The sequence below is a fragment of the Cyanistes caeruleus genome, chromosome 30 (genome assembly GCF_971803275.1).
Source record: "Cyanistes caeruleus chromosome 30, bCyaCae1.hap1.1, whole genome shotgun sequence".
NCBI lineage: Eukaryota > Metazoa > Chordata > Aves > Passeriformes > Paridae > Cyanistes > Cyanistes caeruleus.
Window position 1 is genome coordinate 3,787,848 of NC_141730.1, and position 13,704 is coordinate 3,801,551.

A 13,704-nucleotide genomic window follows, 5' to 3' on the forward strand; every position below is an offset into this window, starting at 1 on the left:
AGAGTTTTTCCTTTTTTTAATTTTTTTTTTTTAACTTTTTCAACTACTACTGAAGGTTTTATTTAACAGCAACGTGGCTTCCTCTCGTTAGAACATTGTTTTGTGTCTGTTTTCTTCTCTCAGCCAATGTTGGGGGGCTGGGGGTAGAACCAACCGAAAAGTACAGAACATTTAATTTAGGAGAAGGTTACAGGGGTCTCGAGGGAAAGAAAGAAGAAAAAAAAAAAAAAAAAAAAGAAAGAAAAAAATAGAGAAAACAAATGAAAAGGGCAGCTCCGGGAGCTCGGCAGCTGCTTCAGTACCGGGGAGGAAAGAAGGGGCGCTTAGGGGTGAAGAAGGGGGCTCCCCCCCTTCCGAAGGGCGGCCGCGGCCGCTTCAGGCTCTGGAAGGGGTCTCTGCCGCCGAAGGGCTCCCGCGGGCGGAACTCGGCGCGGGGCGTGCGGAGCAGGACGGAGCCGCGGCCGCCGGGGTCCCGGTGGGCGGGGGGGCCCAGCCCGCGCGCGGCCCCCAGCTGCTCCCGGGGGAGGGGCCCGGGCCCCGCGGGGTCTCGGGACCGGGGCAGGGGGTCCCGCGGCTGCGCCCCCCCGAAGTGCTCCTTCAGCGTCCCTTGCATCGTACCGTGCTCCTTGGGGAAGGCGCCGGCGCCGTGCTCCAGGGGGGGCGGCGCGGGGAAGGGGACCCCGCCGTGCTCCCCGGCCGGCGGCGGCTGCGCGGGGAAGGGGACCCCGGCGTGCTCCCCGGGCACCGGGGGCGGTGGGGGCGTGGGGAACGGGACCCCCGCGTGCTCCACCGAGGGGGGCGGGGGGACGCCGTGGGGCAGCGGGAGCGGCGCGGGCGTTTCCTTGGAGAAGGGGTTGGCGTGATCCACCGACGGCATGCGGGGAGGGACCGAGTGATCCCTCGGAAAGAGGCTGCCGTGGTCCTTGGTGGGCGCGGGCGGGGGCACGGTGGGCGGCCCCACCGGGTCCCGCGGGAAGGGGTTCCCGTGCTCCAGGGGAGGCGGCGCAAGGGGCGGCGGCGGCAGGTGGTGCTCGAAGGCGGAGCTGAAGTTGTTGGTTCGGAAGTTGTTGACGCTCTCCGGGAAGGGCGGTACGTGCTCCTTGTAGGGCGCCGGGAAGCCGCCCATGCCGGGCAGCTCCGAGGAGCCCGAGGGCCCGTTGTCGAAGGCGCTCCCGCTGCTGCTCAGCTCGAACCAGCCCGCCCGGCTCCCCTCACGCCCGTGGCCCCGGCTGCCCTTGCCCAGCACCCGGATGGACTCCACGGTCTGGATCGGCTCCCCCGACATGCCGCGGCTCGAGGCATTGTGGTAGCCCAGCGTCTCGATGGGGGCCCCCTTCTCCTCGGTGCTGTCGGGCAGGTCCAGGCAGGAGGAGGAGACGCGGGTCTCGATGCGGTAGTGCTCCTCCGGCGGCTGCGGCTCGCCCTTCACAGCCCCAGACAAGCTCCCCACCTCACCCGAGCTGCTTTTGGGCATCTGCCCAAAATGCTTCTCCTCGGAGGGTTTCCGGGAGGCGTTTTTGAGCATGTTCTTGAACTCAATGGTGGAGGTGGCAGAGATGGAGGAACCCATGGGTTTGTCCCCGCCCGCCGCGGGTGGTCGGCTGACGGGACTGGGGAGGGCGTTTTGGGGAGAGAAGAGCGAGCGGTGGGGAAGCGCGTGGGGCGAGTCCGAGTATTGCTTCTGCGGGAGGCCGGGTTTGGGCAGGGTGCTGTGATTGGAGTCCGGCGTGAAGAACACGTCGTTCTTGCTGGGCGACGGGGACCCATCCGAGGCCGAGTCCTTCCCCCTGCGGCCGTAGCTCCCAAACATCCCTGGGGACGAGGCCAGCGGGTCACAGCTCTCGCTCTGATCCAGGATAGACCTCATGGCTGGGGGGAAGGTCGGCTTCACGCCAAACTCCTGTGACCGCTGACCGTAGCTGGACAGCACCGGCTGGTACTCAGCAGAATCTGGGAGCTTACTCGATTTCAGGATTGACTTGACCGGCTTCTTCTCCAGGTTCAGCATGGCTGAGGGCGGCGGCCCGGAGTAGTCGAAGTCACGGTAATCCTCGTCTTCTTGGAAAGATGTGTCTGGGTAAAACTTCTCCTGGGAGGAGTCCATCAAGGAGGAGGGCATCTCCCTGCTGTCCGCAGGCGGCTTGTACAGGCTGGCTGGGGACTCTCTGCCGAGACCGAAGGGCCGGTAGCCATGCACAGAACTGGGAAGTTCTTGGGAATATCCATCATCCCGGCCCTGCAGAGGTGACCTTGTACTGCTGGGAGTCGAAGAACCGGGGCTCATGATTTTGGACAGCAGGGAGATCGTGTCGACGTTGCTCGATGTTGGCTTGTCCATCATCTCGTCCTGGGTGGGCGTCCCGCTGCGCTCATCGCGCACTGGTGTCCCGTCCACATTGTCCATGGACGTGCTGGTGGGACCACGCTGGAAGTCAGAGGTGTGACTCTCCGTTGCCATGCTGGACCCCAAGCTGCTGAGGATGGGAATATTCAAGTTCAGCCCACTGAAGCCAGGGTTTCCCTTCAGGAAATTGTGTATCTTCATCTCCAAGCTGGGAGAAGGGGGTTCTGATTCCAGCTTGGCTTTTGAAATTTCAGAGGATTGACCCAGTGAGGTTTCTGTTGGCAAAAGGGAGGAAGGACTGGTAGGGTGAGAACTGGAAAATCCCAGGGAATTAGTTGGTGGCTTAAAACCAGAGCTTGACAATGCTGGGGTATGTCCGACGGGAGCCTTATTGACTGAAGTGGAGGACACCTCTGCGGTGGTCGAGTTTGGAGAATAACCAAAACTTTTGGCTATAAAGGACTGCGGATTGGAAGGAGCATTCCTCCCCTTCATGCACGGCACAGTTGTGTTGGCTGGCGATGCCGAGGTGCTCTGTGAGGCAGCTTCTCCTGACTGAACAGTGTTTCCAGCCACGCTCTGCAGCAAGGATGACAGCCCTGGAAAACACAACTGCTGCATCAGGTACTGAGGGCAGAGGCAAATCACCCCAAGCCATTGCCGTGGGAAAGGCTCCTGTGTTTGCACGGCGGACACCGTTCCTTTACACCCCCCAGTCTCCAGCCATGGAGAGAACTGCATTTTGCTGCTCTGACATGAGGTGCAACCTTATGCCAGAGGCTTGGATTGATCTACAAATATAAATTACGCCATCAAGTCAGGTGGGTAAGAACTCGTCCTGGTCTGCAGCCAGGAGTGGGAAACCCTGCCCTGCTGGCCAGGTGACCCTGGCGAGGTGTCAGAGTGGGAGCAGAACCTCTGGGCAGATTTCTGCACATAGAAAACACAGAGACCTCCTGGTCTCTTGTCCTGTTCAGGGAGTGTTCCAGATACGTGTGCTTTGGCCACAGCTCAAGCAGGAGCACAGGGAAGTGACACTTCCTGTGCTCACTGGTCCGTGACACCTGTGCTACCTGAGAAAGACCATCAGCACGTGCCAGAGGCGGAAAACATTCCAATGAAGTTCTTCTCCCTCTGTTCTCACTTTAGGACAAGCAGAGCAGCACGTTTCAGCCCCGCCACTGCCCTCAGATACCTGCCAGCTCTTCCCCAACACCCACCCCAGTACCTTGCAGCGCTGGCGCCGTCTGAGTCTGCGTTTTGGAGAGAGCTGACAAAATGCTTTCCGGAGTTATCTCAACTTTGGAGAGAATATTTGCTAATGGATTCGAAGGAGCAGACGGGGCTCCCAAGACAGGAGTCTTCAGGCCACTGGTGAGAGCTGTAGGGCTGGTCGGGGTCCCTGGTGAAGGTCTCGAGGCGGGACTCACACCTGGGGCAGGAGCACACACCACTCACCTGCACTGCTCTGGCAATGCCTGTGCTGCTTTTGACTCAGGGTTTCCCACAGGCACAACGGAGCATGAGCAAGGAGAGGCTCAGGAAGCGACACCATGTGCCAGACACTGAGCCAGGCCTCGCAGAGCAGTAACTCACATTTATTTTGAGACAATTAAAGCTTTAATTAAATAATCCCAGCTCCGTTACTGCCGGTGGCCACAGCCCGGCTCAGCACTCACCTGTGCTCTTCATCACCGACGTCAGACTGCTCAGGATGGAGCTGATCTTGGCCAGGTCCACGTTGGCCAGGTTGGGTAAGGCAAGCGCTGGTGCCGGAGGGACAGGAGCTGTGCTCACCACCTTTGGAGCCGGGGGCGTCGGAGGGGCCGGGGCTGGCGTCGCCACCGTCCCCGAGGCTGTGGCAGCCGCAGCAGCCGATGGCACCGCTTTGGGGACACTCTCAGCCTTGACGGGGGCTGGAGCAGTCTGTTTGTCCTTCCTCTCCTCCACTGCAGCAGAGAGGGTGGAACAAGAGCAGAAAGGTCGCTCAGTGCCCCCAAAAAGACTCAGGGAATATCAGGTATGACTCTCACAGATGTAAAAATATCTTTGGTAAGTGTTTGGGAGATAGAAATGATTGCAGTGGGACTGGCACTCCCTGCCAGAAGATTCAAACCCAACAGCCGGAACCCACAGCCCAGGCTTTGTGCCTCCTCCATATCCCAAATGAAGCTGGAAAAGGCTGGTTTGTCCTGCAATTCCCACGGGACAATCACATACCAATGATTTTAGACGTATCGTCCTCTACATCAGAGAGCTCCATGTCTTCCACATCCCGATTATCTGTGGCAGGCTCTGGAGAAACCATCTTGCGGCCTCCAGCTGCTGGGGAGCGGGCGCTGTTCTCCTCCCCCATCCCCTGGAAAGGGGACTCGGAGCCCGTGGGAGATGGAGCATCCATGCTGGGAGAAGGGACAGGAGACTCCTCGGGATCAGGAAGGGTTGCTTTCAGCTGGTCCAGCTTTTTCTTCAGATTGCTCACTCGGTTAGCAAATGTTTTATAGGCCTAAGGAAGGAAAGACACTGGACTGGGGATCTTTCATGCCTCAGTCACTTCCTTAAGGAAGCAACACACAGCCTGAGGAAAACAATTCCAAATCCCTGGACCCTGCTGTGGTAAGAACTCTGCTTCTCACAGGGCAACAACCACAAAAATTGAGAGGATAAAACCTTTTTCCACTGACTTAAAACAATTTTCATAACCCCCTCTGTATTTAACAAATGCCCATTTGGGGCTTTTGGAAGGGTCTGGAGGGCGTTGATTGTTTTTGTAACTCTTTATTACTGTCCTTTCTTTGCTCGTCTAGTTCTCACATAAATCCCAAGTTTCCAGAATTCAGGATTTGTCACAATAACTGTAATTTTGCCCTGTTTTAAGAATCTAGAAGGCATTCCAGCAACACACACAAATTGAGCATCCAGCTGCTGGATTTTGAGAGCACACCCTTGCCTTGCCCAAAGCCTCCATTCTGCTCTATTTGGAAACCAGCCTTCCACCAATCCCACCAACGTTTTTATTTGGGAATAGAGAGATGAGCGTCCGAGGTGAACACAGGCAGGTGCTGTTCCCCCTGGGGAGGATCCAGAAAGGATCTTACACTTACATTTGCCACCACCTTGACTTCTTTGTACTGTGCCTCGTAGAATATCCCGGCGTTCTCCAGCGCCTCCGTGAGCGAGGGGCCGTTCTTCACTTGCTTGTCCAAGCCATTGACAAATTCCTCCAGCTTTGAACTCGCTTCTTCAAACTCCTTGGAGAACTTCTTCCCTCCTGTTTTATCTGCAGGGAGATGAACACCATGGAAATGAACTGCCACATGCCAAACCACAGAAGTGTGGCCTCAACGGCAGCACCAGGATACTGGGGCAGGGGAGCTGCACACTCCCAGACCACCCTGCTCATCCACTGGCACTGGCAAGGAGGAGGCCTGGCTGCTGGCAGTCTTGGTTTTCAGTCATTTGCTTGGTCTGAGCTCTGCACTTGAGAGTTTTCATAGAAACTCAAACTAACCAAGATTTTTGGTTTCTGATTGCTGGTTCTTAACCCCACTCTCAAATTCTGGCATTTTCCAGACACAAATTCTGGAATTTCCCATCTCAGCAGAACTGAGGAGATCCCACACCACCTTTGGTGCCCTCGAGGCTTTACCTTTCAAGCACTTGAGTGTCTCAGTGCTGCAGACATCCACCCTCATAGTGGAAAGCTGCTTCTCCTTCAGTTCTATCTGATCTTCCGAGCGCTTGTACAACAGCAGCTCATCAATCAGGGACTGGGGCTGGAAAAAGCAAACAGGAAAAGCCTCCTCATCACATTCCAGGGAAGAGCAGACCTACCTCCCCTCTGGTTCCAGACTACTTCCAAGCGAGAGCTAACCCAGGAACCACGTGGATCTCGGGATTTTTAACCTCCAATCTCACAATGAACAAACCTGGGCTCAGGCAGGAGCTGCAATTCCACAAATCTCCTGGTTAAGAGATCTTTTGAAGATCTTTTTTATTTACTTCTCCTTTCACTCTGCAGGGGCATTTCATTAACATGTCCCACTCTGTCAGGGGACCAAATTCAGACCAATTTCTGGGCCTGAGGACAAACTCCTCAGCCACCCCAAACTCCTCTTCACAAGGATGTCCTGAGCCTGCCCAGACCCTCCCCGTGTCAGCCCCATGGGTGCCACAGCCTCCACATCACAAGTGGCTCTTGGGCCTGGGGTCACCCCACACACAAGCCCCCAAGGTGGGGGGCAGTGCCATGGGTCACTTCCACTCACAGACTTACTCGGAATTCAGCAACAATCTTGGACTTCAGAGCAGCTTTCGGGTTTGTGGAGGCTGTGGGGATAAAGGAAAACAGTGAAGAAATGAAGGAACCGCATCCCAGTGGAAAGTCAGTCACAAAAGGCAGCCTAATGAAAGATATTTTAAGAAAACTTCATGTGTTACCCGTCACATCCTCCCCTCCATGCATGTGTCCCTCAGTGCTCCGGGCTCCTGGCAGCTCATGGGGACGTGGACACGCACGGCTGGGTTGGGACCGAGCTCAACAAGTGACACTGCTGCTTTTTAACATGCTCTGAACATTTCCTGGGCACACCTTTTCCTCAGGAAGACAAGTCCCTGCAATGGTCAATCTAACAGCCTTACCCAAGGAGTTACAGCTCTCTACAAGGAAGGGAATGTTATTCCCAAAGTGCCAGACCTGGAGCTGACATGGAGCCCAGGTTTCCTGGGCAGGGTCTCCCATGGGCACTTCCTAGGTCTGACCATGCTCAGAGCCTGAACAACTGTCACACCTGGTTACAGGGTGGGGGGACAAGTCCTGCTGCCAAGAGACCAAATCCATCAGATTCTGGACAAAACAGGAGAAACAGGAAAGAAGAAATGAGCTGATGAGAAGCAAAGCACTAAACCCTCCATCCACGCTGGATACAGCCCAGTTCTGTCTGGGAAAGCAGCTTCTGGTGTGAAGCCCAGTAATAAACACTTCCCAACTCTTTTAACCTTCTGATGTCACCCTGTGCCACTTGTCACACCTGATGTCCCACACGTCGTACCTGACATCTCACCACCTCTTGTGGGGACCACTCAGGGTGTTGGTGCAAAATGAGATCATTAAGGTCACTCTGTTATAATAAACTGTCTCCTGCTGCTCTGGGTTCTGGACTGTCACATCCTGTCCCTGCACTCCCAGCTCCAGGTTCCTCCTCCCAGCCCAGCCTGCTGGGGCAGGAGTGTTCTGAGCACAAAGGGAATCTCCTGCTTCTCTCTGTCTTCTCTCCACCTCGGACCGGCCTAAGAGCAGTTTCCAAGAGGTTCCACCAGCTCTTTCCTCTCCTGTCCACAATCTCTGCTCTCGTATCTTACTTTTGCCTCACTTCTTTTCTTTACAAAGTTGTTTTCTACCAACATCTCCTTGGTGTGCACATCTTGGGGCCCTTCTGAGCCTGCTGGCTCAGCCCCTGCTGGGCTCAGCCTTTCTGCTCCTCGAGCAGCCAATTTCTGCATTAGTGCACAGAGTTCACAGTGGTTCCTTACTTTGTGATTTCTTCCACGGCTTATTCGGTTTGTTCAGAGACTCTTTCAGCTGCTTCTGAGTTTTGAAAGTGGTACCTGGAAAACATTTCATTTTTGGCAGTCTGGCATTATGGGATTCCTGTCAAAACTGGTTTTTGGTGCCATACAGTTGCACGGTGAAAGAGTGAACAGAAATTTGTTTTAAAATACCTCGACCAACTTCCTTAGAGGAGCTGCTGGATGCCCAAGAGAACCTCAGTTTACTCAGGAATGCAGCAACCTGGGGGTGGTCTGCCATTTTTAAATCAAGTTTCTGTTTGCCCTTACACTAAGGCAGTTCAAAAATCACAGTAAAAAGGGAAAACACAAGGAATCTAAAAATGAAACTCTTTAGGGAGGCTGTAACGGAATCAACATCGAACAGACAAGTGCTGCCCACAGGGAAAGCAGCCACAATTCCTGATTTACCTGAAACCTCACAGACCCTGTTTTCAAGTTACAGAAATGAGCGATTTCAGAGCAAAAGCACAAACGTCACTTCTCAGCATGCAACACCCAGCTCAAGCCTGTCCTCATGCACAGCCCAACCCAAGACACCACAATTCCTCCTGCTGCTGACCCTCAGAGCACACCTGAGGGCTTCCTGAGCACCTTCAGCTCTTAATGATGTGAGCAAAGCCAAAACCTGGACTGATTTCCTTCAAGTATTGCACTGCTAATTCCTGGTTTTAACAACTCCATGTGTTCCTTCCCTGGGGACTTGAAAACTCTTCATCCTCCAGCTTTGCTTCTGCCTCTTCCTACCCCACAAGAATAATTAGTTAAAGCACCTATCACTGAACAGGACTTGGAGGTGGAGCCAGAGCACCCTGCTCAGGACCTGCAGGACCATTTCAGCCTCACATTCTGCTTGCTCTCAGCTGGAGCAGTTCCAGCTCACAGGAAAGAATTCACAGCTGCCTTAAGAAAGGTACAAAAGGGGTAAAGCAGGAGAATCCGGCGCGGCTCACGTCCCACACCTGGCTACGTTACAGCCTGTGCCAGGTGCAAATGCCCTTCATTCCGCTCAGTGACCCCAGCCTATTTCTACAACTCCAGCGAGCTCACGTGGCGGTTTGTAAGGTGAGAAATGCAAAGGGTAAGGAACTTACTCAATGCTTCTTTCAGTGCCAGAATGGTTTCCTCAGGATACACGTTTCTGTCCTCCCAGATTTTGAAGATTCTTTCAATGGATTTGGAAACGGATGGATCCCTGGAAGAGAAGAGTTCTTTACCCCCTGACTGCAGGACACTGGTGTAGGGCTTCCCTCACTCCACAAGATAATCTGATTCAAACCACCCTCCTGTGCAAATCAGAGCCCAGCTCATGGCCACTCTGGCCCACTCTGCAAACACATGGCTGCTCTAACAGAATCCTTGAAGTTCTGATGATGTTTCTAAACAGTTTGAGATGTCAGAAGAAAAATTCCCCCTTTTTGAGACCCTCAGCCTCCCAACAGCCTGTTAGTTCATTACTCACTTCACTAACGAAGCAGCCTCAGGAAGCACCTCTGCAAAGGTGTCTCGAAAGACAATGGCATTTTTCCTCTTGCAGTTCTGTATGACATCATTGGCCAAGTAAAAAAGGTTCAGCCGATGAGGAAAAGCAGCTGAGGACAAGAGAAGATTCAGTCAGCATCAGACAGAAGTACCACAACAGCCACACCCTGATCCCAGTATCAGTGCTGCTTTCGGGGAAGTTCCAGAGTTTCCAAGGTCCAGCAGGCAAACCCTAGGGACTAGAGAGGACATCTTCCATCTACAAATGATTTTCAGACTCCCCCAGCTGTGCTTGCTGCTCTGACCCTCCTCATGCTGAAAAGCTCCAAACTGAGTTACTTCATCAAACACCCTCCTCAGAGTGGGTGAACTCGGGAAGCTCATCCACATGCTACCGCTGGCAGGGAGCTCCTGCACTTCACTAAAGGACATTCCCAAGGATTAAACTAGAGGAACAGTGCCAAGAGATGGTGTTACTTCACACACCCGTGTGTTGTCACCTCTCCCCTGCCCACACCAGAATCAGTTTTTATCTACAGATCCCTCAGTTCTCCATCCTGCTTCATTTTCCAGGTGTCTCTACACTGGCAGAGCCACTTCCCACAGCACAGCTACACCTTGCACCTGTCCTGGTCTCCAGGGTTCCTCTCAGGAAGCTCAGCGTTCTTCCTGGTCCAGAGCCCTGGGTGGGAGCTCACCCCTCACTCATAACCTGAAAAGGCTCCCAGCAGAAACATTCCATCCCTGCTGCCCTCCCAGCACCAGGGCCACTTCACAAGCGAACTCAAGTTCAAAATGAAGATCCTGCACAGAAGATCCTCCTCTGAGGGGAGGTAGAGCTGAGAACACAAGAAAAGGCTTAGCTCAGATGGGTGCTCAAATCCCCACGGGTCGATGTCCTTAAGCCTCCCCGAGGCCCTGTCAGCAGCAGCGCTCTGGCTCTGCGCCCCCAAGCATCACACCAGACTCGGGCAGGGAAGGGCACAGGGCAGAGCCCTGGGGAGTCCCTGCTCCTCAAGCCCTGTCCCTCCACTGTCCCTGCCCCAGGACACATGCACGAGCCATGGAGCCAAGGCACGAGTCACTGCCAGCAGCTGCTCACCCCCCGCCCCGCACAGAGCCCCAGCTCCCACACCCCAGGACAAGCTTTTCCAGCACAGACTCACCGAGCCAAGGACTTGTGACCAGAACCTGTTGCTCTCAACCTGTGCCCTGAACTTGCTGACAAGGCAGGCTGAGGAGGGGTTTTGGGAGCACAGAGTGCTCTGCTCTGCCCGGAGGGCTGGGAATTCAGCTGGAGCAGGGCTGCACTCGCCCAGTGCTCCAAAACAATCTGCAGGCAGCTTTCTCCAAAATGCCAGCCTCGATAATCTCTCAGATCATCATCCCATTGGAATGGGGCTTCTGTGATTTAGTACAACCCAGTGCTCGAGTGCCAATTCTGCTGCTGCTCACTGGATGTTCCCTCCATCCCAGAGATGTTTCACCAGCAGAGAGCAATGATTCCAGATCTTAATAACATAAAATAGATTTCAAAGAACTATAAACCTTTGATTTAAATGATCTGGCATCTACACAGCAGAAAGAAATCTGGAGTGGGGCTCCAGCCTGGCATTGACCATACAGAGAACACCACTCACCCAGAGCAAAGTTAGAGGCACAGTTATAAACCAAGATACACCCACACCATGGCAGGAGGAGAGATCCATGCTGGGTCCACAGGAAGGCTGTGGACATGATCCACAAAGAAAATCGACTGTCTCTAGATGCAATGGGAGAATGGCTCTCAGCTTAAACCCGTGAGGAAACAGGGGCAGACAGGAAAGTGCAGAGCTGAGCCCACCCCAGCCCCGCCACCTGCTCCAAACCAGCCACACAGGCACCAATAAAAATGGCATTTCAGAGTCATGTTTAACTCAAACACTCTGACCAAACTCTCCTGCAGGGACACTCGGATTCCCATCAGGAACTTCCCAAAGGTGAAGGTACAGAAGAACATCCTTGCAGGAACATTCCTGTTGGGAAGCTCTGGCTGTGTCCCATGGCTCGGAAACAAGATGCCAAACCAAAAGCAGCACAACAAATACCAGCACCCCTGTTTTTCCTGAAAGGACACAATTCTGTGCCCAGGAGCCCCAACCCCACCACACTCCCCCTCACCAGGAGCTCCCTGGGAAGAGCAGGTCTGATGTGTCCATGGGAGCTTTGGAGTTAAAGGCTCAGAAAGGAACCCAGAGCTACCTGTACTCGCTGTGGCACCACCACAGAGCTCCTCTGGCTGGGACAGGGACTTCCCACAGTGCGAGAAGGCACACTGGGGCACGGGATGAAGTGTACCACGAAGGGAAGAACAGGGAGCAAGATCTGTGGAATCAGGGAGTAACCAAACCATCAGGGGTCAGGGCATGGCAGCATCGCGGCTGCTGTCAAGGATTGGTTGAGTAGGGAAAGATGGTTAAGGAAGGACCTGGATAAAAGGAGGGGTGTGGAGGTGAGATCTTCACAAGGGCTGTGAAGGGAAACCTTGAAAGAATCCCACAAAATCCAGTAAGAATTCCAGGCTGGTGCCAAGGGCTCAGGGCATGAGATAAGAGCCCAGCAGCAGATGGGAGCCAGAGCAGAAACAGGGCATCAAGGACCTGCAGGTGGGAACAGTTCAATGGCTTTTTATGAGTCTGGGAAGGGGGAAGGAGTGATGGAAGTGCGCTCAGGGCCTCAGGAAGAGCCAGCACAACTGGGAGAAATCCACGTCCAGAGGAGCTGGCACATCCCAAGGAGAGATGGGCTGGAATTTCATCGGGGGTCATGCGCTTGGAGCGGAAGGGGAAGAGCCCCAACGATGATGCCACAGTGCCAAGGGGTGTCCAAGGGAGGAGGACTTCCAGGAGAGGTGGCAGTGACAACAAGGCAGGAGGACCCAGGACACGTCCTCCAAGGCTCTCACCTTCCTCTCCTTAATTCCATGGAGCACAGACAAAACAGATCAAACTCTGGGAAAAGAGGATCTTCAGCATTTTGCAGTAGTGCCTTGATAGAGAAACCCAGCTCTCCCAAATTTTCCAAAAGGTTCAGTACACAACAGATCGACACTTTGGGGTGGAAATGTTATCTCCATGTCCCTGCCAAAGCAAAGGTTCCTTGAGCTCTCACAAGAAAAGTCAAACCTTCCCATAGCAGCGGAGAAACTGCTGTGCTGAGGCTCCTGCCAACACCAAACTTCTCTCTCCAGGTCAGGGACAGATCCTGACGGGCGCTGCAAACCCAATGCTGGCACCCAGACTGTCTGTGCCCACCCCAGGCTGCCCGGGCCAGGCAGGGCACAGGAACAGGCCCTGCTCCTTGAGCTCCCCAAGTACTGTTTCAGGAGATCATGGATTCAGGAGGACAAAGGTGCCACCACTGAGGTGCAGGCAAGCATGTTGTGTGCCTCCAAGGATGGCAAGGTGATGCACACAGGACAAGAGGGGAACGTTTCCAAAGTAAAAGGGACAGATTTAGATCAGGTGTCAGGAAGGAACTCTTCCCTGTGAGGGTGGTGAGGCCCTGGCACAGGTAGCCCAGAGAAGCTGTGGCTGCCCTATGGAAAGCGTCCAAGGCCAGGCTCGGAACAACCCGGTCTAGTGGAAGGTATCCCTGCCCATGGCAGGGGGTGGGCCTGGATGAGCTTTAAGGTCCTTTCCAATCCAAGCCTTTCTGGCATGATAAGCCCGACCCTGCCCGGTGCCCAAGTGCCCGCTGTGGGGCCGGCACCTCCAGCCCGGCCGCGCTCGCTGCGCCCCGTCCCGCCCCGGCCGCCCCCGGCCCCGCACTCACAGCGGCGCAGCCACTTCATCCAGTGGTACACGATGGTGCTGTGGTGCCGCTTGTTCTCCAGGCACCACGAGGAGAGGCCCTGGATCGACTCCATCGTGTTGGTCACCGCCTGCAGCTTCCTGTCGAGCGAGGCCTCGAGCGCGCCGGACGAGGCGGCGGCGGCCGAGGAAGAGGAGGACGAAGAGGCCCGGCCGCCGCCTCCGCCGCCCGCCGCCATCTTCCCGCGCTGCTCGCGGCCGGGCCGCGCGGGGGGCGGCGGGGCGGCGCCTCACGGGGCGGCGGGGACCGGGAGTGGGGGCCGGGCGGCGGGCACGGCCCGGAGGATCGAGGGGGCCCGGGGGTTGCTCGGGCGGTGCCAGAGGCGGCGGGAGGCGGTCCCGGCCGGGGAGAATCGCTCGGCCCGGGCGGTGCCAGAGGCGGTCCCGGCCCGGAGAGATCGCGGGACCCCGGGAGTGCCCGGGAGGTGCGGGAGGCGGTGCCGGCCCGAGGCGGTGCCG

The 13,704-nt window shown here is 55.5% G+C and overlaps 1 protein-coding gene across 2 annotated transcripts; it reads right to left on the bottom strand.

Moving 5' to 3' along the window:
• Positions 1–156: 156 nt before the first annotated feature.
• On the bottom strand, positions 157–13,510 carry RPRD2 (regulation of nuclear pre-mRNA domain containing 2). 2 transcript variants are annotated; one of them, XM_086865727.1, is made up of 11 exons: positions 13,208–13,509; positions 9,375–9,504; positions 9,007–9,107; positions 7,877–7,951; positions 6,621–6,673; positions 5,994–6,120; positions 5,449–5,624; positions 4,565–4,850; positions 4,024–4,293; positions 3,573–3,776; positions 157–2,943 (listed from the first exon to the last, which is right to left on the bottom strand). In XM_086865727.1, exons 1-11 carry the CDS (start codon positions 13,422–13,424, stop codon positions 296–298), a joined length of 4,287 nt encoding a protein of 1,428 aa, XP_086721853.1. In that variant the 5' UTR covers positions 13,425–13,509; the 3' UTR covers positions 157–295. The 2 variants fall into 2 exon arrangements, with proteins under 2 accessions (XP_086721853.1, XP_086721855.1); XM_086865729.1 differs by lacking the exon at positions 7,877–7,951 and having other exon boundaries at positions 13,208–13,510.
• Between the last annotated feature and the right edge of the window lie 194 nt (positions 13,511–13,704).